Genomic DNA, 17,786 nt, shown 5'->3' with positions numbered 1-17,786 from the left:
CCCCCCGGCGGGGGGGGGGCGGGGCGGCCGGCCCGGCCGGGGGTGGCGGTGTCCCCGGCGGGGCGGGGCGGCCAGGCGGACAAAAGGGGCAGTCGGGCAGTATCGCCGCCGTGAGTGGCCGGCGCGGGGAGCTCTTCTCTGCTGATGCCTGCTGTGTGCCCGCGGCGCGGCGGGGACTCCGGGCCGAGGTGAGTGGCAGGCTCCCGGCGGGACACGGGCGGCGCCTTTCCGGGGGGGCAGCGGGGGGACCCCGGCCGGGCTCTCCGGGCGGACCCGGGCTGCGCTCCCGGGGCGCTGCGGAGTGCCGAGGGCTGTCGGCGGTGCCGGGACCCGCCGCCTCACCTGCGCGCCCGGCTCCGCGGCGCGTCCCGGGATGTTTCACGGGCAGCACCTCCGCCGGCGCTGGCGCCGCAGCATCTTCGGCTTTGGGAGGCGGGATCGGTGTCCTGTAACAAACGCGGCGGGCGGCGGTGGACGCCGTGCCCGCGGGCGGGGGAGCGTCCGGCCCCGGCTGCGCGGCCCCGGCAGGGACCTGTGCCCCTCCGAAGGATGCTGCGAGCACCCGTGCGCTTTGTACTCAACTACGGTGTTCTAAGCAAATGAGGAGCGCAGTGCGTGTACTTTCACTCTTAGCGAAGCAGGAAATAAGCCCTCAAAATAAGTCCAAGAAATGTAGCAAAATATGCCAGAGTTAAACATAAAAAAATTCCTGAATGTCTCGTTTACTATATCTGTGTACGTTTAAAACGATGATGTTGATAACAGGAATGATTTGTGACAGCGGAGATGGATACAGAAATCTGTACAGCAGTGTATACTCAGTAATGTTTAAGTCATTTCACAAGGAGTGATTTCAGCGGTGTGGCGAGTTCTGTGATTAAACAGATTTTGAGGTGTTTAAGTGGAAAGTATTAGCTTGAGATTGCTTCTCAAGGCCATAGCAGAAAGGCAGACACATGTATAACAAGAAGACAGAATAGACCTCTTTGTCATTTTTTTGTCACAGGTACATGGACAAAGTTATTTTGAATTAAAGTATTGTGGGCACTTCTTTTTTTTTTCATTTCATGCATGTCAGTTGAATGAGAGTTAGCACTGAGTATAATAAAGAAGAAAATCAGTGTTTATGCAAGGTGTTCGATATCTTCTGATGTCAAAATGTCACCCCTGTAGAGACACTATGTCTCTGAAAGAAGAAATTTAACAAAATTGCCTGCTTTAGTTGTTTGGTAGGTGTCTGTGGTAGATCTTTTTAATGATTTCTGTATCGATAGGCCATTGACCGTAAGACCATTTAGAGCAGACTAAAAAAAATTGAATGCACTCAGCTTCTGCAGGGTAACAGCCTGCTGGGCAAAGCAAGAGCTGGTGGGAGTAGAATAGGAACTGTGAGCTTGACCCAATACAGGAAATCTAAGTAAAACTGCAAACAGCATGGCATTTTAATTCTCTATACTGATGTGCAGGACAAGGACAGCATAAATAGTGAGGTAAATTTGAGTTCTTAGACTTACAGTCACACTGTTCTTGCATACCAACAGTTTCTCTTTACCTTCCCAATGTGGCAGCAGTAACTGGGATTCCAGAGGCACCTGTAGAAAATGACCACCAAAGGTCATAGAAGATGATGAGTTTTCTGACCACAAGTCCAATAAAGTGTCCCTAAATGGGACAGGCTGGAGGTGCAAGGTGACAGTGTGGGTGTTGTGCTGCACAGTGCTGAGAGGACCAAGTGAGAGAAAACGCAGCCCCCACAGCTCTCCCAAGCGTGCCAGCTTTTTAATGAGTTATCAGGTTTAAATGAAAAATGTTATTTGGTCTATTGAAGCTCAGCATCTGCCTCAGTATTTTTACAGGTTATGACCTTGGTGACAAGCATTCTTGAATTCTACATTTAATATCAAGGCATGAGTCTCATAATCTGCCTGCTGAGGATGCCAGCCGGTTCACTGCAGGTACTTCATGCTCCAAGTGGATGGGGTGGTTGAACAAGGTCTCTTAAGTACATCAGATTTTAATTTTTTTTCAATTTGATTGAACACATCTTAAAATGAAAGATTCAAATTTTACTATGTAGCTGTATTAATAATTATGAGCATTGCACAAACTTTTCTGAACACCAGTAACAACTTTGCATCATTTATTTTAGGAGCTTTCAAAAAAAAAAAAACCTAAGACAAAGTTTTAGAATAAATGTGAACAAAAACATTCTTTCATTCATAGATTGTTGAACTCTGTATATATGTGACAATAGATAATATTGTCACGCTTACCTCCTACAACTTGGCCATACAATTCAATAACCAATTTTAAGCAAATTCTTATTTATTGTATAAGAATCTTGACCTTTTGGTGAGGCAGAGAAGTACAAATGGCAGAAGATGTTTTGAAAAGGAAATGTAAATGTTAGAGCAGAATCTTTCTGACTCAATCTAAACCTTAACTCTTTATAAACAAGTAAAGCAAAAGTGATATCCCTGAGGTGGGTGGTGCTGTCACAAAAAAAAAACCCCAAAACAGAGCCTGGCAGAATGTATGTGTGGTTTTGGGTTTTTTTTAATAGAAATAGTTTCACTGTGGTATCAATATATTCTTCTCTTCAATGTTTTTAGTTCTTCCCATGAAACCTCTTGGGAACTGAATGTGTTCATTTTGATAAAAGCAGACACCCCTTGTTTCTTGTTTCAGTTTAGAAGCCATTGAAATAGGTTTGTGAGCACTGAAGGAATCAGTAGACACTTTAAGGAAAATGATACTTTATAAGCTTATCAAATGATGGCTTTATAATGCAGATATAATGGTGCTAACTACTTTCTGTTGTTGTCTACAGTCACAGTCTCTGTCACAGTAAGAACTGGTGTTCTCTGAGTGCTCTAACAGACAACACGGAAATGTTGATGATACATAGAAAACTTGAGATTCTTGAAGTCTTGACTCAATCTGAGCCCCTTAAAGATTTTCAGCAGAGACTGAAATACAAAATATCTGTGTGCTCTTTGCTTTAAAAGGTTTCCTCCATTTAAAGTCTGCTGTATGCATTTCTTTTGCTACCCAAGTTACAGAACTTGCTTAAGGAACACATTTTTTATGTTTAAATATGATCAAATGCTTAATTCCTATCCTGTTTTGAGGTAAGAGAACCTCTGTTAAATTCCCAGTGAAGGCATGTTATCATATGAACTTACTGAGCATAAAAACATAAATGAAATAAAATGTAAGAAGCAGAGGGTGTATTTTTCGGATTTACAAAGTGTCCTTTAATAGCTGTTTGAGGCAATATTAAGAATTGTTTTGTGTAAACAGTCTCCAAGGTCATTGATGTTAAGCTGACTGAGAACACCATATGAGACAAAGAATTAATTTATCTTTGCTCCTTGACCTGATACTGATTTAAGAGTTCACCTCGCACCCTGGCTTGACTAACCTGCACAAAATGAGTAACGATGACTCAACCTCTCATCTTTCTAAGAAAAACTCAGGTTGCTGATGGTTACCTTGAACCATTCTGCTATGATATGTGGTGGTTCCAGAGGCAGGTGTTCCTGTGGGGGAAGGGGCAGGAATCTCCTGGTGCCCGTGGGCTGTGGGCTGCCCATGGCTCGCAGCGTATGACCTGCAAGGGAAGAGGGCCAGAAGTGGAGGGCAACTGCTGCTCATTGACAGAGGTCATAGGAGAGCCTAAAGAAAACCAAACAAAAAAATGCCCAAGATTTTAAAGAGTGTATCCTTCCTGCGTGCCCAATATTCCTCTGAACCAGCTCTTAGTCTTTGGTCACTATGTCAAAGACTTATCCTTGTGAAATAGCACAGAGATTTGTGCTCGCAGCACTGAGGATGATGTCATGTTTTGAAAGAGGTGGCTATGGATTGGAGATATATATGCAAACAACCAAGCCTCTATTTGTTTTTCATTTAAATTTAGTTTGCATGGGCAGCTGGTAGAATCTGAAACAGTTTGAGATAGGCTTTGATACTGTGGGGGTAAAGGATGAGGGTCCTGTCTGTCAATCCGTATTTATGTAGGCAGGTGCTGGGAATTTTGAGCCTGAACACTGGAGTTAGATCATGAATAGTGATTTTCTGTTTTCATATTCAGTTTTAAAACATAATAAATCATATATTGTTATTATTTATAGCTTTGCTGTGTCACATCTGCATAAAATATGTAAGATTGTATGCATAAGACATAAAGTGGACGTAAACTGCATCGATAAGTTGTAAAGTACATAAGAATAATACATAAACTATAATTAATGCATTTGGTGCGTTATACTGAAGTATCATTGTGCCTGTCTTAAAATCTGTTAACACAGCAAATCTAATTGGACTGACTACAAGTAAATTTCAGATCCTTTTGTTTTCCCCAACTCACCTGCTAGCTTGCCTGGTTTAGTAACGTTCCTTTTTCAAGAAGATTTTCTGTTCTCTTTTGCTGGGTTAAGAAACACCCTCACAAATAAAAACAACCTGACTATGCAAAGTAAAGACAGTGTCAACATAGTCTTTCAACTAAAGATGCTTCATTATTCAGTCATAATTGTGTTCATAAATTGCCATAGTTTCCATCATATAATTAGGCATTTGGAGAGCTGTTTTTTAAAATTTGGATCTAGGCCCCTTTTCATCAGAACATTAAGTATGTGTTTGACTTGAAATACATTATTTATTCTGCTGAAGGCATTTCACCATTGAAACTAAGCTTTAAGCATGCTCAGTCAAAGCTTTACAGGGAAGCTTGAGCTTTTTTGATCTGACTGCTTGTTTGGAAACGATCTCTATTGCTGACATGGGGTCCTGCCAGCGCCTCCTCAGAGGTGTTGTGAGGTGATCACTTACTCTCTGAATCACAAGCAATTACTCACAAACACATACAACCTTTTTGGTTTCTGTAAACCAAAATCAACTTGCCTTTTCTTCCTGTATAAATGAGAGAAAGAAGGGAAGAGTGAGATGGGTGGTAGAAGATTAACACATCCTGCTGTGGAGAACCAGAAGGGCCTGTGGAGTGTGATATATGCTCCTCTTGAGCAGCTCTGCACAGATCCAAACCTGAGGAACAGAACAGGTCCATGTTAATGTAGCTTTTGTGTGCGTTTCTATATGACACCTATACACCCAGATTTTTAAACTGATGACAGAAATCAGTAAATGGCCTCAAGACAGGTAATTCTCAAGAAGATAATTGCTAAGCTTTGGTTTGAAACTAAATTAGACTCATCCTGTACACCTTCAAGACAGTAGCCCTCCCAGACTGCCTTTGCCTCAATACTGCCCATCCTGTAAAACACATTTTAACACCCCTCCTTGCTGGATGTGCCTTGCATTGAGACAGCTTGGTGGGCAAAGCCAACACACGAGGCTGCAGCTGAGCTGGGGGGAGAGCATGACCAAACAACTCTCTTTTAGCCTGTGGGAGGAAGGCATTATCATGGTAACAGGTGTGAGGTAGCATATGTTGCACTTTGGGCTTTTGTTGTGGTGTTGTATAGTTTGTTTACATGTCTTGAGTCCTGTACTGCCTTGACTTATTATAGGTCTTTTTCAGGACATAGTTTTCATCTCACACAGATATAGACATTTCCGTTGTATGGCCCTGTGAATGTGAAACCAGCATCGACTCTAGAAATGAAGAAGAAAAGAAGAGAAAAAGAAAATACCTTTTTTTTAGTATTTTTTTCCCTCACTATGTCGTCGTGAAAGCTAAAATTAGTAATACATGTGCAGGAGACAGCTGACCTTTTATGCTTGGTCTTACTGCATTTTATCCACTATAGTACTTGTTTTACTAGATAACTTTTAACAACTTTCTAAGCTGTGAAGAAACACAATTAATACATTTCCATTGGTACCCACAGGCTACAGGAGTACACCACTATATCCCTAGAGCTTTACTTTGTACATGTGAGCCAGACAGTTGGGTTGTTAAACCTCCAAAAATCCAGCACTGCGTGCTTTGACTGTTTCTCTATGCAGCCTACTGAGATTAACTGCATCCAGAGAACTGACACCTTAAATGTCCAAGGGAGTACTTCAGCATCCCTGGGATCCTCCAAACCTTGCTCTGCCATTCCCAGTTTCTCATTCATGGATCTACAGCACGCCTTGGAGCTCATGTCCGAGCTCTGGTGGAGTTCTCAAACCAGGAGCTGCCCTGGGTCACCCAGTCCAGACTGCAGTAGTGTCACACTGGACCTTACACCAAAAAGGGACAGGGGTGCACTTGTTGGAATGTGATCAGCCCTTGGCCACCCACTGGTCTAGATGTTGCCCTGGGAAATGGAAGATCCATTCAAGTATCTGCTCCTGTGACCATGGATTGATTTAATGTGATACAGCTTCACTCCGGTGTGTGTATGAAGCCTTGGCACCTGATTCAGAGCTACAAAGTCCTTGGGGTGACTGGGTATCTGGAAATCAGGTATGGTGCTGGAATGCACAAAGTTCCTCTATGGACATCACCCTTTTTTTTCCCTGATTTTTTTTTTTTGGATGGAAGAGAGACACACACAGGAATACATAAAGGAAGAATTTAAAACAGGACAGGGCATCTTCTGAAGCAAATATAGCACCTAAAACTACTGTCTCTTTTTAAAAAGAAAATTATCTGAATTAAAAGAGCCTTTTAACTCACCTGTAAAATATGTTCAGATAAGTGCTCCTGTGGAAGGAAGGCTGCAGTCTTTCCCCTTGGAAAGAGGGTTGGGTCACACAACTCCCCTTACAGTTGGTGCAATAAAATTCAGAAGACCTGATTCCAGCTTCTTTTTGTCACTGCTAAACTACACAGCTCTTCAGAATTCTGGATGTATTTAAAATACTAGACTCTAAACATCTTTGTAAGTGAATCAGAAATGCTACAAATAGAAGGACAAAAGCCAGAAGATAAAACTACAAACTGTGTAACACATAATATCTGCCAGCTGACACGAGTCTGTAACGTGCTTTTCCCCAACCACATTAAACACCACTAAGAGGATTCTACACTTCTGTAAACCAAGTATATTTTCATTTATTTAGTGTCACATTTTTGTGAGTTTGCTTATGCAGTAATGTATACACATTAGTTATGAATAATTTTGATTTGCAGAGTAAACTTCATCTAAATATTGAAAGAAGATCACAAAGGCCTGAACCTCATCCCAAGTGTAAAATTTAAAGTTGTTACAAGACCGCAGCAATGTGGCAAACCAAATTCGTACCAAGCAGCATTATGACATTACCTTTTGCTTGGTTTAGTTTAATTTCTGAGAATATTTTATTTTAGTTTTTTTCATTTGACCTGCTCAGAGTGTGTTTAAAATGAGAAAGAAATCCAGCCACCAGAACTCCCCTTTGTTGCTGTCCAGGATCACTCCATCAAGAAAAGGGATCAGTTTTTAATGATGGAGTCAGGAAGCAAAGAAACCACAAAAAAGCTGGCCAAAACCAATGTAAAACCAGAGCATCTCCAGAAGGTTGTAATGAAGTTCCTCATCAAGCAGAGCCTTCCACCGCAGCAAATGTCCAAGGGCGTGTGTAGTTTGGAATAATCCCCGTCCGCAGCTCTGATGTTGTTTCCCTTGATAAACCAAATAAAACAATCCTAATGACTACAAAAACATCAGCTCTGCTTTCCAAACACTGCTCTCTGTGTTTTCCAAATGCTTGCAGTATTAGACACAAGCCTCGTGTGCTGAAACTGGTTAAATTTTACCATTGATTGTGTGGTACTGGTTGTGAATAACTTTCCCATTGTACAAGTAGGCAGCTCCACTGATGTTACTGGTTCTTACTGTCTGCTCTTCCATATGGAAAGCTACTAATGGGTTTAAATTTTTCTTATATTCTATTTCTATGGTGAGTTGCTTGTAATTTCCATGGTGGTAGCCTCCAGCTGAAGAAGGTGTGTAAACTTGGACCTGAATTAAAGACAAGAAAACCTGTTCAAGTTTGCTTTAGATATTTGCTACCTGGGGATCTCCATGGGTTAGAGTGATTTAATGCCAGGCAGGTTGTTGCAAACAATGTAGGAAAACATCGTAATAAGTGAAACTACTGAGAAACTATACTTGTCTACACTAGTTATATTTATCGAGATTTTCCAATTTCTGGGTTGTTTTGAGCCAATAAAAAGTAGCAGCCATCTAAATGCTGCATGTTTGGATTGCTGGACATCTGCTGGGTCACTGAAACTTTCCTGTGACTACTCTCAAAATAGGTATCTTAGAAACACTTGTGTTCTGACTGGAGAAGTAAAAAGAGTAACTTAAGAGCACTTCAAACAATTTCCATCTAAACTGAAAAGACCTTGCATAACATGAAGCCCTGAGGTTGTCTTTGATGCCTTGTTGCAGAGCAAGATGTCTCAAATCAGGAGAACCCCCAGGCACTTTGTCTTCTCCAGCTACCCCAGTGGAGCACCAGAAGAGGAAACCTACAGTAACCTCCAAACAATTCCGGACACCACAGAGCAAATGGAGTTTGATATCAGGTATCACACTACATTAATACTCCTTCTGTCCTCCCCAAGTACAAAGTGCCACACTTCCAGAAAACTGCTAAGCCACATAATCATAGTGCATACTACTGGAAATGGAATAGATGCAAGTGTGGATAACCTGTAGTGCTTAACACTGACTGTGCAAGATTATGCTGCATTAAATGTCTGAGTTTTTATCTTGCACAGGGACACAGATGTGGCTCTTCATTAGAGACCCACCTGTTACAGCAAGCAGCTGAAGAAGCCATTTTTACATAATTCTCCAGGCGCCACTTACAGCAAACTAGTAGTGCTGCCTTGGGTTTTTCTTAATCCCATATATACATATTTTCCAGTACAAGACTCAGGGGTTGCCTTTCTCCCCCATCTGTGAAAATTCCTTACTGTGGTTTTTCTGGTGTTTTTTGTTGGTGGACTGACCAAACCAAGCCCAAGGGCTTTTTTCAGCAGACTCTAGAATTAAGCTCTTAAGCCCACTTACTATTCAGCAGACCTCGTAAACAGATCTCAGCAGAAATGGAAATTAAAGTAAAAACGTATATTCATATTATTTGTCTACCAGAACAAAAACATGTGTCTAAGAGAAACTAAATCTACTTGGAAATTTTCATCAGGAAAGCATAACCAGTTTTTAGCATCAACATGTGCCACAGATGTTATTCAAGTTTCTGTATGTCCCAGGACCTCCCTAAAGAGCCTTAAGGTTTTGGTCAGTTTGTGCCCGGGCACCACCCAGTAGCTGGAGACCCACACTGCATAGTGGAACTCATTGGAGTAAATCTGTTGGATGACAAAGCCAACATTTTTGTAAAATGAAATTATTTGAAAGTTTTGAAGTGAAGGCTGTTTTCATATTTTGATGGGGCCCCCCCCACCCCCGAGGAAGTGACGGGGACAACCAAAAAACCCAAACCAGAATCCTGTTGTCTTGTATAAAGAAATGAAGCACCTAAAAAAAATCAACATGTTTTTTCAAAAGTGACAAATATACAGCTTTTTATGAAAACATCAAAACACATCATGTATGGGCATTAAATGCTTAATCAATAAACCCATAAATAATAGGAAACAAACCCCCTGTAACATTTCACTTTCACATGCCCAGTTTAGCCCAGCTGTTGGGGGAGTAACAGTACCTGACATTTGCAGAGTGCTTTAAAGAATTGCTGTTGCAGGGTTCTCCTCTAACGTGCACATCCTGACTGCCTTGCAGCTCAGCTACTCAGGTTGGCCGTCAGCTGGCCCTGATCGGGGATGAATTTAACAGGAGGTACCACAGGACATTAGAAGAAACACTGCTTCACCTGGCACAAGTGTAAGTTACCTTATTGGCAGATCCTTTTCAAAATCATGTTAGACAAACAAGAATGTTTCTGTACACAAAATAAAAAAAATATTGCTATTACTGCTGCCTCATAGAGAACCTAGAAAAGCGAAGCAGCTTGTTTTACAAAGAAAAGCTTTGTAAGAATGTAAATTGTAAATTGTTTCCAGACTACAGCCATTTAAAGTCAAAAGACTTTAATAGTGTCTTGCTATTTCAAATTCTTCAAAGGCACAGTAGCTTCAGACACAACTTTAAGCACAACTGAGTGATGAGAGACCTGCAGCCCAGTGTGGGATTAACATGTTACTGCATGTGCAATAACCTGCCCATGCACATACAAGAAAACATGGCTGGACTAGTTTGAACTGCCGTGATCTGCTGTGAGCTGAAGGGTTGTCCTGCATAGTTATTAACTGACCTGCAGCAGTGTCCTAACCTGAGATACTCAGCTGTGTCTGAACCCCCAGGTACTCTACCTTATTTTCTCCTTGCTTCTGGGAGGGGATGGTCACTCACTGCAGACCTACCAGAGAACGCAGTTCAATTACAGCTGTGTAACATAACATATAAATATATCTGTATATAACATACATACATACACCTCAGCAGAGCCGTATTCACACTCTAGAGAGAGCCTATGGCATTGCTGTGTCAGTCCAGTATTGCTGTCCTGATTCATCAGAGAGAAACGTCTCTCACTGGGTTATCCTCTTCTAAGTTTGAAACAACCACAAAGATTGTCACTTAATCACTTAATTCTGAAACTAAATTATCTTTTGATTTCAAAGGTCTTCTTCCTAAATATTTAGAGAAATATACATGTACACATACACTTTCAAGAAGGAATATACTAGAGGTTTTTGTTTGGGTTTTGGTTTGGTTGGTTTTTGTTTCCTAAACATGGGTATTTTATTTGCCACTTTTTATAATAAATAACATAAATAAATATCCTCGTGCTTTGTTTTGTTTTGTTTAAATCATCAGGGTTGCTGTCAGTGTTTTCCAGACATGGAATGTTATTAAAAGTGTTGTAAGAAGCTGTGGAAATGTTTTGAGCAGTAACTGGACAAAATGGATCACTGGCTATGGAGGCTGGGTATGCTCTCTCCCTTTTCTCTCACCTTTTTGTTGGCAAGTAGGCAACAGGAACACCTGGCTCCTTTGTAATGTCAGTGAGTGAAGCACATAATGTGGCTTCAGGCTGGGGTTTATGCCTTAGTTTGTTGGTGCCCCCTCAGTGCCCTGGTTTTTTCTCTTTAGGCTGAAATTTCTCATTTAAAGACAGAGGATGCTGCCCAAATCCCACACAACTGAGGCTCCTTTCAGAGGGGAGGCATCTGCCACTCTCAAATGCTGGAAGGGTCTCCTTGGGGAGATAAGCAGAGCTGCTGCCAGTAGTATTTACCCAGAGAAGAGAGGAGGATTCTTTAGTGGCTGGAGCCACCAGCAAAGCTGCCCCCCTCTGCATTTCTGCAGCAGAACTGGACCGTGCCCTCAAGCCCACACTGACCTCCCCCACAGGCACTCTTTTAGTTTCCTTGCACCATCTTTTTGCTGCTTGTTGCTTCTAATTACCATCCCCTTTCTTCCCACAGACTTGCAGGCTTCCTTTCAGGTGCCTCTGCCAGAAGCTGGTGCCTGCAGCCTTGCTTCTTGCTGCCTTTTGGTGGGCCATGAATTACAGACTGTCGAATTAACACACAGAATTACAACAGGAGGTCATTGCTGGACACTGACCAACATCATTACCACCCCAGTGGTGGCAGCTGGTTTGTTTTTCAAATTTACACTGATAAAAATCTCTTTAATATTTAAAACCTAGGCTAGTGCTGGGTCACTGCTGTTTCATATCTTTTTTAAAGAAAAAACTTGTAAAGAGGTTGTTGCTGGATAACTGCCTGACTTGCTGGTTTTGAAATGTGACTCCAGGCGATTAGAAAGTCTGTCTTTTTTGTGTTTATTTTATGCAACATAAAGTGTCTATTTCCTGTAAATGAGTTTGTTAAAGAGATTCTGGATATGAGGAAAACTGAAGGCATGCTGGCCATCCTTTAAATTTTAACACTGTAAAAGCAATAGTAAAGATTAAAACCATGATACTTTTTAAAAATTAAATTGTTGCTTCAAACCTTTTGCAGTGTTGTCTGCTTTATTTTCCAAGACTCTGCTATCACACATTAATGGCAATGTCTTCTGCCCCTTTTCAGAGTAAAACTATGAGCTGCCCAGAACAAAACCCCAAGAATCTGATGGATTCTGAGAAGGAATTTTCTCAGAGGATGCATGTCTTTTTGCAGGGCATGTGCCTGGGGGGAATAGAAGCCTGGGGGGAACATGAGCACAACTTACAGGATGGAGATGGTCGAGGTGTCATCCTCCTGCACTCCACGGGTGGCCATGAGGGTGTTTTCTCTCTCAACAACGTCCCCCCTTTGTGCCTGGTTATTCTATTTTCTGGGTGCATCTTCTCTTCTCTTTGCTATTGAAGCTGGTTTTCAGGATCCAACTATAGGTTCTCTCAGTGAGAGAAAATGAAAGTGTATCGCTGTGGTTTGGATTTTCCCCTCAGCACAGGAGATGCCGCCTTCTTGCCCAGACAAGCAACTCCTACCCTTAGCATATTTTTGAAACACGAAAACACAATATTCAATACATTTGTGATCTAAGCACTCAGCAGAGAAGTTGGAGGTTCAAGTCCAAGTCCCTGCTTTAAATCAGACAAGGTATTTAAACCCCTCTTGTGTTTAGTGAAGACAAATGCCAAATCAAGCCAGATTTAAGCATGTTGAGGAACATGCTTTCTCTCTTTATTGAATGGTGCCATCATGATCCTAACTGCCCATCTCCAAAAATGTTTCTGGGAAAAAGACAAATGAAGCTCCACTAGACTATTTCATTTGACCATTTCATGCAAAGGACTTTGAAATATCTTTGAATGACTTAAAATGCAGAGCAAAAGGAAAGCATGCAAAGAAGGAATTGTAAAGGGTGATGGCTCCAGCATACCCCAGAAATTCAAGCAGCAGCACATATTCCAGTGTCACATTTTTCCAAAATGCTCTCAAACTGATGTGCCCTTCAGCAGCAGGTAGGGAAGTTTTTTCTAGAAAAGCACAGTTAGCACACCTGGAACTGTAGTCACACACAGGCCAGAAGTTGGCCCACACAGCCAAAAAAACAGACCAAAGTTCTATCAGTGAATTGAGTGCTCCATTTAGCTCCATAATAGCAGTGTGATAGAAAAATATGTTAAAGTCACTGTTTAGTAAAGGGTAAAACTTAACATCAGGAGGGTCTAATAAACAAACTATGCATGTGTAATGAAAGTACCAGCTATGCAAAAATTGACTCTTTCCAGTTGAATCAGTTTAACACTACCAAGTAGTTATTTCTAGATAAATAACCTTTATGCACAGGGGAGCAATGATGAACAGGAGACTCTTTACCTATTTCATCCAAGAGCTGTGTGGGGTGACTCTGCTTTTCCCCACTCTTGTAATCCATAGTGTAAGGCTTTGAATCACAAGAGGGGGGAATTTCATCATCCAGCATGTATGGAGCAAAACAGTCTCAAGGAATATAAAATTCAATCCCAGCAAAGAAACAAGTGAAACACAAAGCAAACAGCATCCAAAGCCACACCAATCAGCACTAACCAGAGTACCAGGCAGCAGTCAGTGCCAGGCTCCTCTTTCACCTGTGGAGCACAGTTAGTTAATCCTTTAGTCACAGCCCCAAAGTGTGACTCAGGAGACCCAAAGTTAATTCTGTTTTTTTTCACTGCACACTTCCTCATATGTGACAGCATTTACGGCACTTGATTTTCTTCCACATCCTGTTTCTGCTTGTTCGTAGGTGAAGGAGCCACGCTGGCTTCTCTCATCTCAAACATTCAGTTTCCAGAAGCAGAGGGGATAGATGAGCAAACACATTAAAGAAATGCTCTGAGATCCAGGATTCCTAATTACCTGGGCACCCTCTGCCCAGCCACAGGCAATGTTACAATGCACACGAGGTGAGGTTGTGCTGCTGGGCACCACACAAAATGAAGCCCTGAACACTTTCTATGCAGAGGTACAAAGACCTCCATCACACTTCTTCTGCTCCTAGAAATTGCAACATCAGCACAAGAGCGTGATACCCTCTGGCTTCTGGTTTTGGAGACAGGAAGGTCACTGGGAGCAGCCTCAGCTCAACCACTGCACAGAAGAAAAGCAAACACCTGACAGTGGTGACGGGTCCTTCTTCCCACTAATTAAACAAGACCCACAAGATTGGAATGCTCTTAGGATACAGATTCCCCTTCTGCATTGTGCAGCTGACAAAAGTGCAACGGTAATCTAATGGTTTGCAAACAAGAGATTTCTAGCACGATTTTCCCAAAAAGCTTTAATTCCAAGCAAAGTGTACAACCAAGTGAAATGAGGGGGGGAGAAAAAAGGAAAAAAATTATAGCAAGAACACTACAAATAGAAAACATGTCTCCAACATTTCCTTAGAAAGGTTAAATAATTAAAAAGAAAGTCCAGAAATTTTAAAGCACTAAAATTAGTGCCACCAACATACCACACTCAGTTTCTACTATCATAACAGCTGGTTTGAAAGTCACCAACGTTGCATTTGGTCTTACAAGATGTAGGCAGAGACTTCTAACACAGCACAGTCCAGTGTTTAATGATATGAATGGGATCTAGGTGCAATATTCTAACCAATAATTCTAACTGACTTTGGTGTGCTTTTCTGAATAATTAACACCTTTCCTGTAACATAGGAACCTTCACTGAAATAATTTTCTTTACAGTTATTCCAACCCTTAATCATCAGCCTGTGGCAGTCCAATGGTGAAGCTGACAAACTCTTCAGTATTTTACTAATTGTTAATGTTTACACACGCTAAAAGTGGAATTTGTACTGTAAGGGGAGGCACAGCTGCCAGCTGCAGTCCACAAAAGAACTGTTTAATAATACAGTCCACTTAGCAATGATAATCAAGGCCAGTGTTTTTAATTCACTCTCCCTTTCATAAATGTGAAATTACAGAATGATTGGTACCGTAACTGGAAGTTCTCCTGCATTTCATAATACATTATTGAAGGTGCTGTCAGTCATTTAACTAATATATCCTACATTTTTTTCTATATATCTGTTAAATACAGCATTAAAATACCAAAATAAAAAATATAAACTGAGAAATGGGAAGTTCTTACCCGGAGGGTTTGGGACAACCTGCTGCTCTCCAGCTCATCATTTCCTGCTGCCAGGAAATGTACATAATATTTTTGTTAAGCTTTTTTCTCCAGTGAACATTTCTTGTGTAATTTAGCACAACCAATGTGGCATTGGACAACTGGAGGGAAGGTTACTTCCATCCACATGTGGACACAGCCAATAATGATGCACCCCCAAAGCATGAAAAATAGCAAGAAAAGCTTCATAGTTTATTTATAGTTTAACCTTAAGAAAATAATTTTTCTAGTAACATCATCTGCCTCACTCAGCTGCTACCTGGCAACGTGGACACAAAATAAGAGAACTTTACATAGATGAACACCCCACAAGTCAGTTGAGTTAGAAAATGGGAACATCAACAGGCTGAAAGCTGTCCCAACAAAGGGCTCCTCTAAATGCACCCTCAAGCCCAGAGCAGAGCCCTCCACAACTTGGAGCCAACAACCCCACCATTCCTGCAGAAGATCCCTGCACCGGACAGCCAAGGCTACCAACTGGAACCTGAATCCACACCCAAAAAACTCCCCCGAAAAACAATCAACCAACAAAACCAAACAAACCCCAAGAGGGAAAGTTGCTTGCAGGATTGAGGCCAAACAATGCTACTTGGCTTGTTTGTTGACAGCTTTGCAGTCCCAACACAGATGGAAGAGCCAAACTTAGTTCTCCCCTTTCCACACCTGAGGAACTCAAAGGAAAATGTTCATTGCAATTATGCACATAGTGCTCTTTACATCAGGAGAAGCCATGAAAGTTTAAGACTTCCTCTTTCAGGAGCACAAAGCTTTAGATCAGAAAAAAACAAGTTGTGTGGCTTTTCCTCAAAAGGTTATTTAATCTCCGCTTCTTCCTCGTCTTCAAGAGCATCTACGTGTTTATATTGTTTCCAGGCCTTTAAATTACATTGTTTGAGAATGGCTCCTAGTTGATTCCCGGGCCCCACTTCATACGTGTAAGGAAATTCTGTTCCTTGCTTTCTTTCGTACACTGAGTGCATGGTCTGCTCCCACAGAACAGGTGACACCACCTGCTTCACTAACAGCTTCTGAATGTGCTTTGAGTGCATGTACTTTTTGCCATCAACATTGGAATACACACAGAGCAGTGGTTTCTGAATCTCAATCGATTTTAGGACTTCAGCCAGTGGCTCTACTGCTGGTTCCATAAGTCTGGTATGAAAAGCCCCACTGACTGGAAGCATTTTTGCACGTTTAAAATAATATTTTCGGGCATTCTCCTGCAAAAACTCCAAAGCCTATAAAAGAGAGAGAGAAGTGAGTCTTGCACAGCAAAGGTTTTCTCAGTCACCCCACAAGAATCACCTCATCGGACTTACTGTCATAAAGGGATTCCTTTCCCTACCCAGCAACTGAACACATGCTGGGAAAAAAAGCCCCACAGAGCAAATACTTTTGTTTGGACAAACTAAGGCTGTACGTAACACCCACACAGAGTGCAAAGTAAAAGTTTTTAAAAAGTGAAATGCTCAGTTCAACTGAAGGAATAGTTATTCTGAAGCAATACCTGTAAGTGTCCTGCAATGACTCTGCTGTCTGGAAACAAATAGTTTGAAACTGTGCACACGGGGTTCTCTATACCCAGCGATTCACAGTATTTACGGGCTTCCAGGCAGGCAAATTTGTAATTTGCCTCTCGCCGACCGACAACCGAGAGCATTCCACTGGGGACAGCTTCCGACGCCTTTTGCATGGCTTCGGCGCGCACTTTCACCGCGTACAGCGCTACGGAGAGAAACAGAGATGCTGCGTGAATGTGAGCGCAGGCACCTGCGCGCAAGAAAGGGCAGTTGTTCACTCTCGTGAAACGTCAATGCTTTTAATGCCGTATTACACGTTAAAGCGAACAGTGGAAGTAAAAAGTAAATTTTGTCTTCTAATTAAAAATTAAAGTGGGAAGGACACAGTGATAACAGGCAATGCTTTGGAAACAGCATGGGCCCGGGCTGGGAGATCCTAGCAGCGAGCTCCGCACGTCCCCCAGGCACCTTCGGCAAAGCCCAGGGCTCCAGCGAAGACCAGCGCCGCGAACTCCCCCACGCTGTAGCCGGCGGCCGCCACGCAGCGCTCCACCACCTGCGGGGACACAGAGCCGAGCGGCGCCTCAGCCGCACTGCGGGGCAGGCCCGAGGCGCCGCCGCCCCGACCCCCACCCGGCCCCGCCGCGGCCCCTCACTTCAGGCTGCAGGTGGTTGAGCTTCTCCACGGCGGCCAGGGAGGCGACGAACACGGCGGGCTGGCAGTGCTGGGTGCGGTCCAGCGCGTCCCGCGGCCCCTCCAGGCAGAGGGAGAGCAGGTCGTAGCCCAGCACCTTCTCGGCCAGGCGGTACATGTCCCGCACGCCGGGGTACCGCTGCAGCCCGCGGCACATCCCCACGAACTGGCTGCCCTGCCCGGGGAAGAGCAGCACCGTGCCCTCCCGGGGGCATCGCCGCTCCCGCCTCGCCGCCGCCGCGTCCGGCTCCTCGGCCTCCACCGAAGTCTGCAGGAGGTCGCTCAGGGTCGCCGCCCGGTCCCCAGCGCCGGGGCGGGAGCTGCCCCACCGCCGCACAGCGCCGCGGAGGCCGCCGCGCCCGCTGCAGCCACCAAGCCGCCATGGCGCCGCGGCCCAGCCGCCCATGGCCGCCGCCCGGGAACGGGCGTTGCCACGGGAACGGGGCGGCCCCCGCCTGCAGCCGCTGCCGGGCCGGGCGCCTTTTTTTTTTTTTTTTTTTTTTTTTTTTTTTTTTTTTTT

At 43.3% G+C, this 17,786-nt stretch overlaps 1 protein-coding gene across 1 annotated transcript; it reads right to left on the bottom strand.

The window, feature by feature from the left end:
• Positions 1 to 12,576: 12,576 nt before the first annotated feature.
• On the bottom strand, positions 12,577 to 17,723 carry MCAT (malonyl-CoA-acyl carrier protein transacylase). Its single transcript, XM_042050747.1, has 4 exons — positions 17,229 to 17,723; positions 17,041 to 17,128; positions 16,560 to 16,777; positions 12,577 to 16,290 (listed from the first exon to the last, which is right to left on the bottom strand). Exons 1-4 carry the CDS (start codon positions 17,670 to 17,672, stop codon positions 15,865 to 15,867), a joined length of 1,176 nt encoding a protein of 391 aa, XP_041906681.1. The 5' UTR covers positions 17,673 to 17,723; the 3' UTR covers positions 12,577 to 15,864.
• Positions 17,724 to 17,786: the final 63 nt, after the last annotated feature.

Source organism: Corvus kubaryi, unplaced genomic scaffold (assembly GCF_017639235.1).
Source record: "Corvus kubaryi isolate FWS band 111438036 unplaced genomic scaffold, C.kubaryi_AGA036_p1.0 74, whole genome shotgun sequence".
In the NCBI taxonomy this organism is placed as follows: domain Eukaryota; kingdom Metazoa; phylum Chordata; class Aves; order Passeriformes; family Corvidae; genus Corvus; species Corvus kubaryi.
This window is presented reverse-complemented; position numbering and strand designations above follow the sequence as displayed.

Bases quoted from the DNA above. Each gene is read 5' to 3' on its own strand.
- MCAT (XM_042050747.1), bottom strand. From the start codon at position 17,672: ATGGGCGGCTGGGCCGCGGCGCCATGGCGGCTTGGTGGCTGCAGCGGG. The intron at 16,778-17,040 runs GTGCCTGGGGGA...TTCTCTCCGTAG, and splicing joins AGCCCTGGGCTTTGCCGAAG to CGCTGTACGCGGTGAAAGTG. The intron at 16,291-16,559 runs GTATTGCTTCAG...TCTCTTTTATAG, and splicing joins TCATTGCAGGACACTTACAG to GCTTTGGAGTTTTTGCAGGA.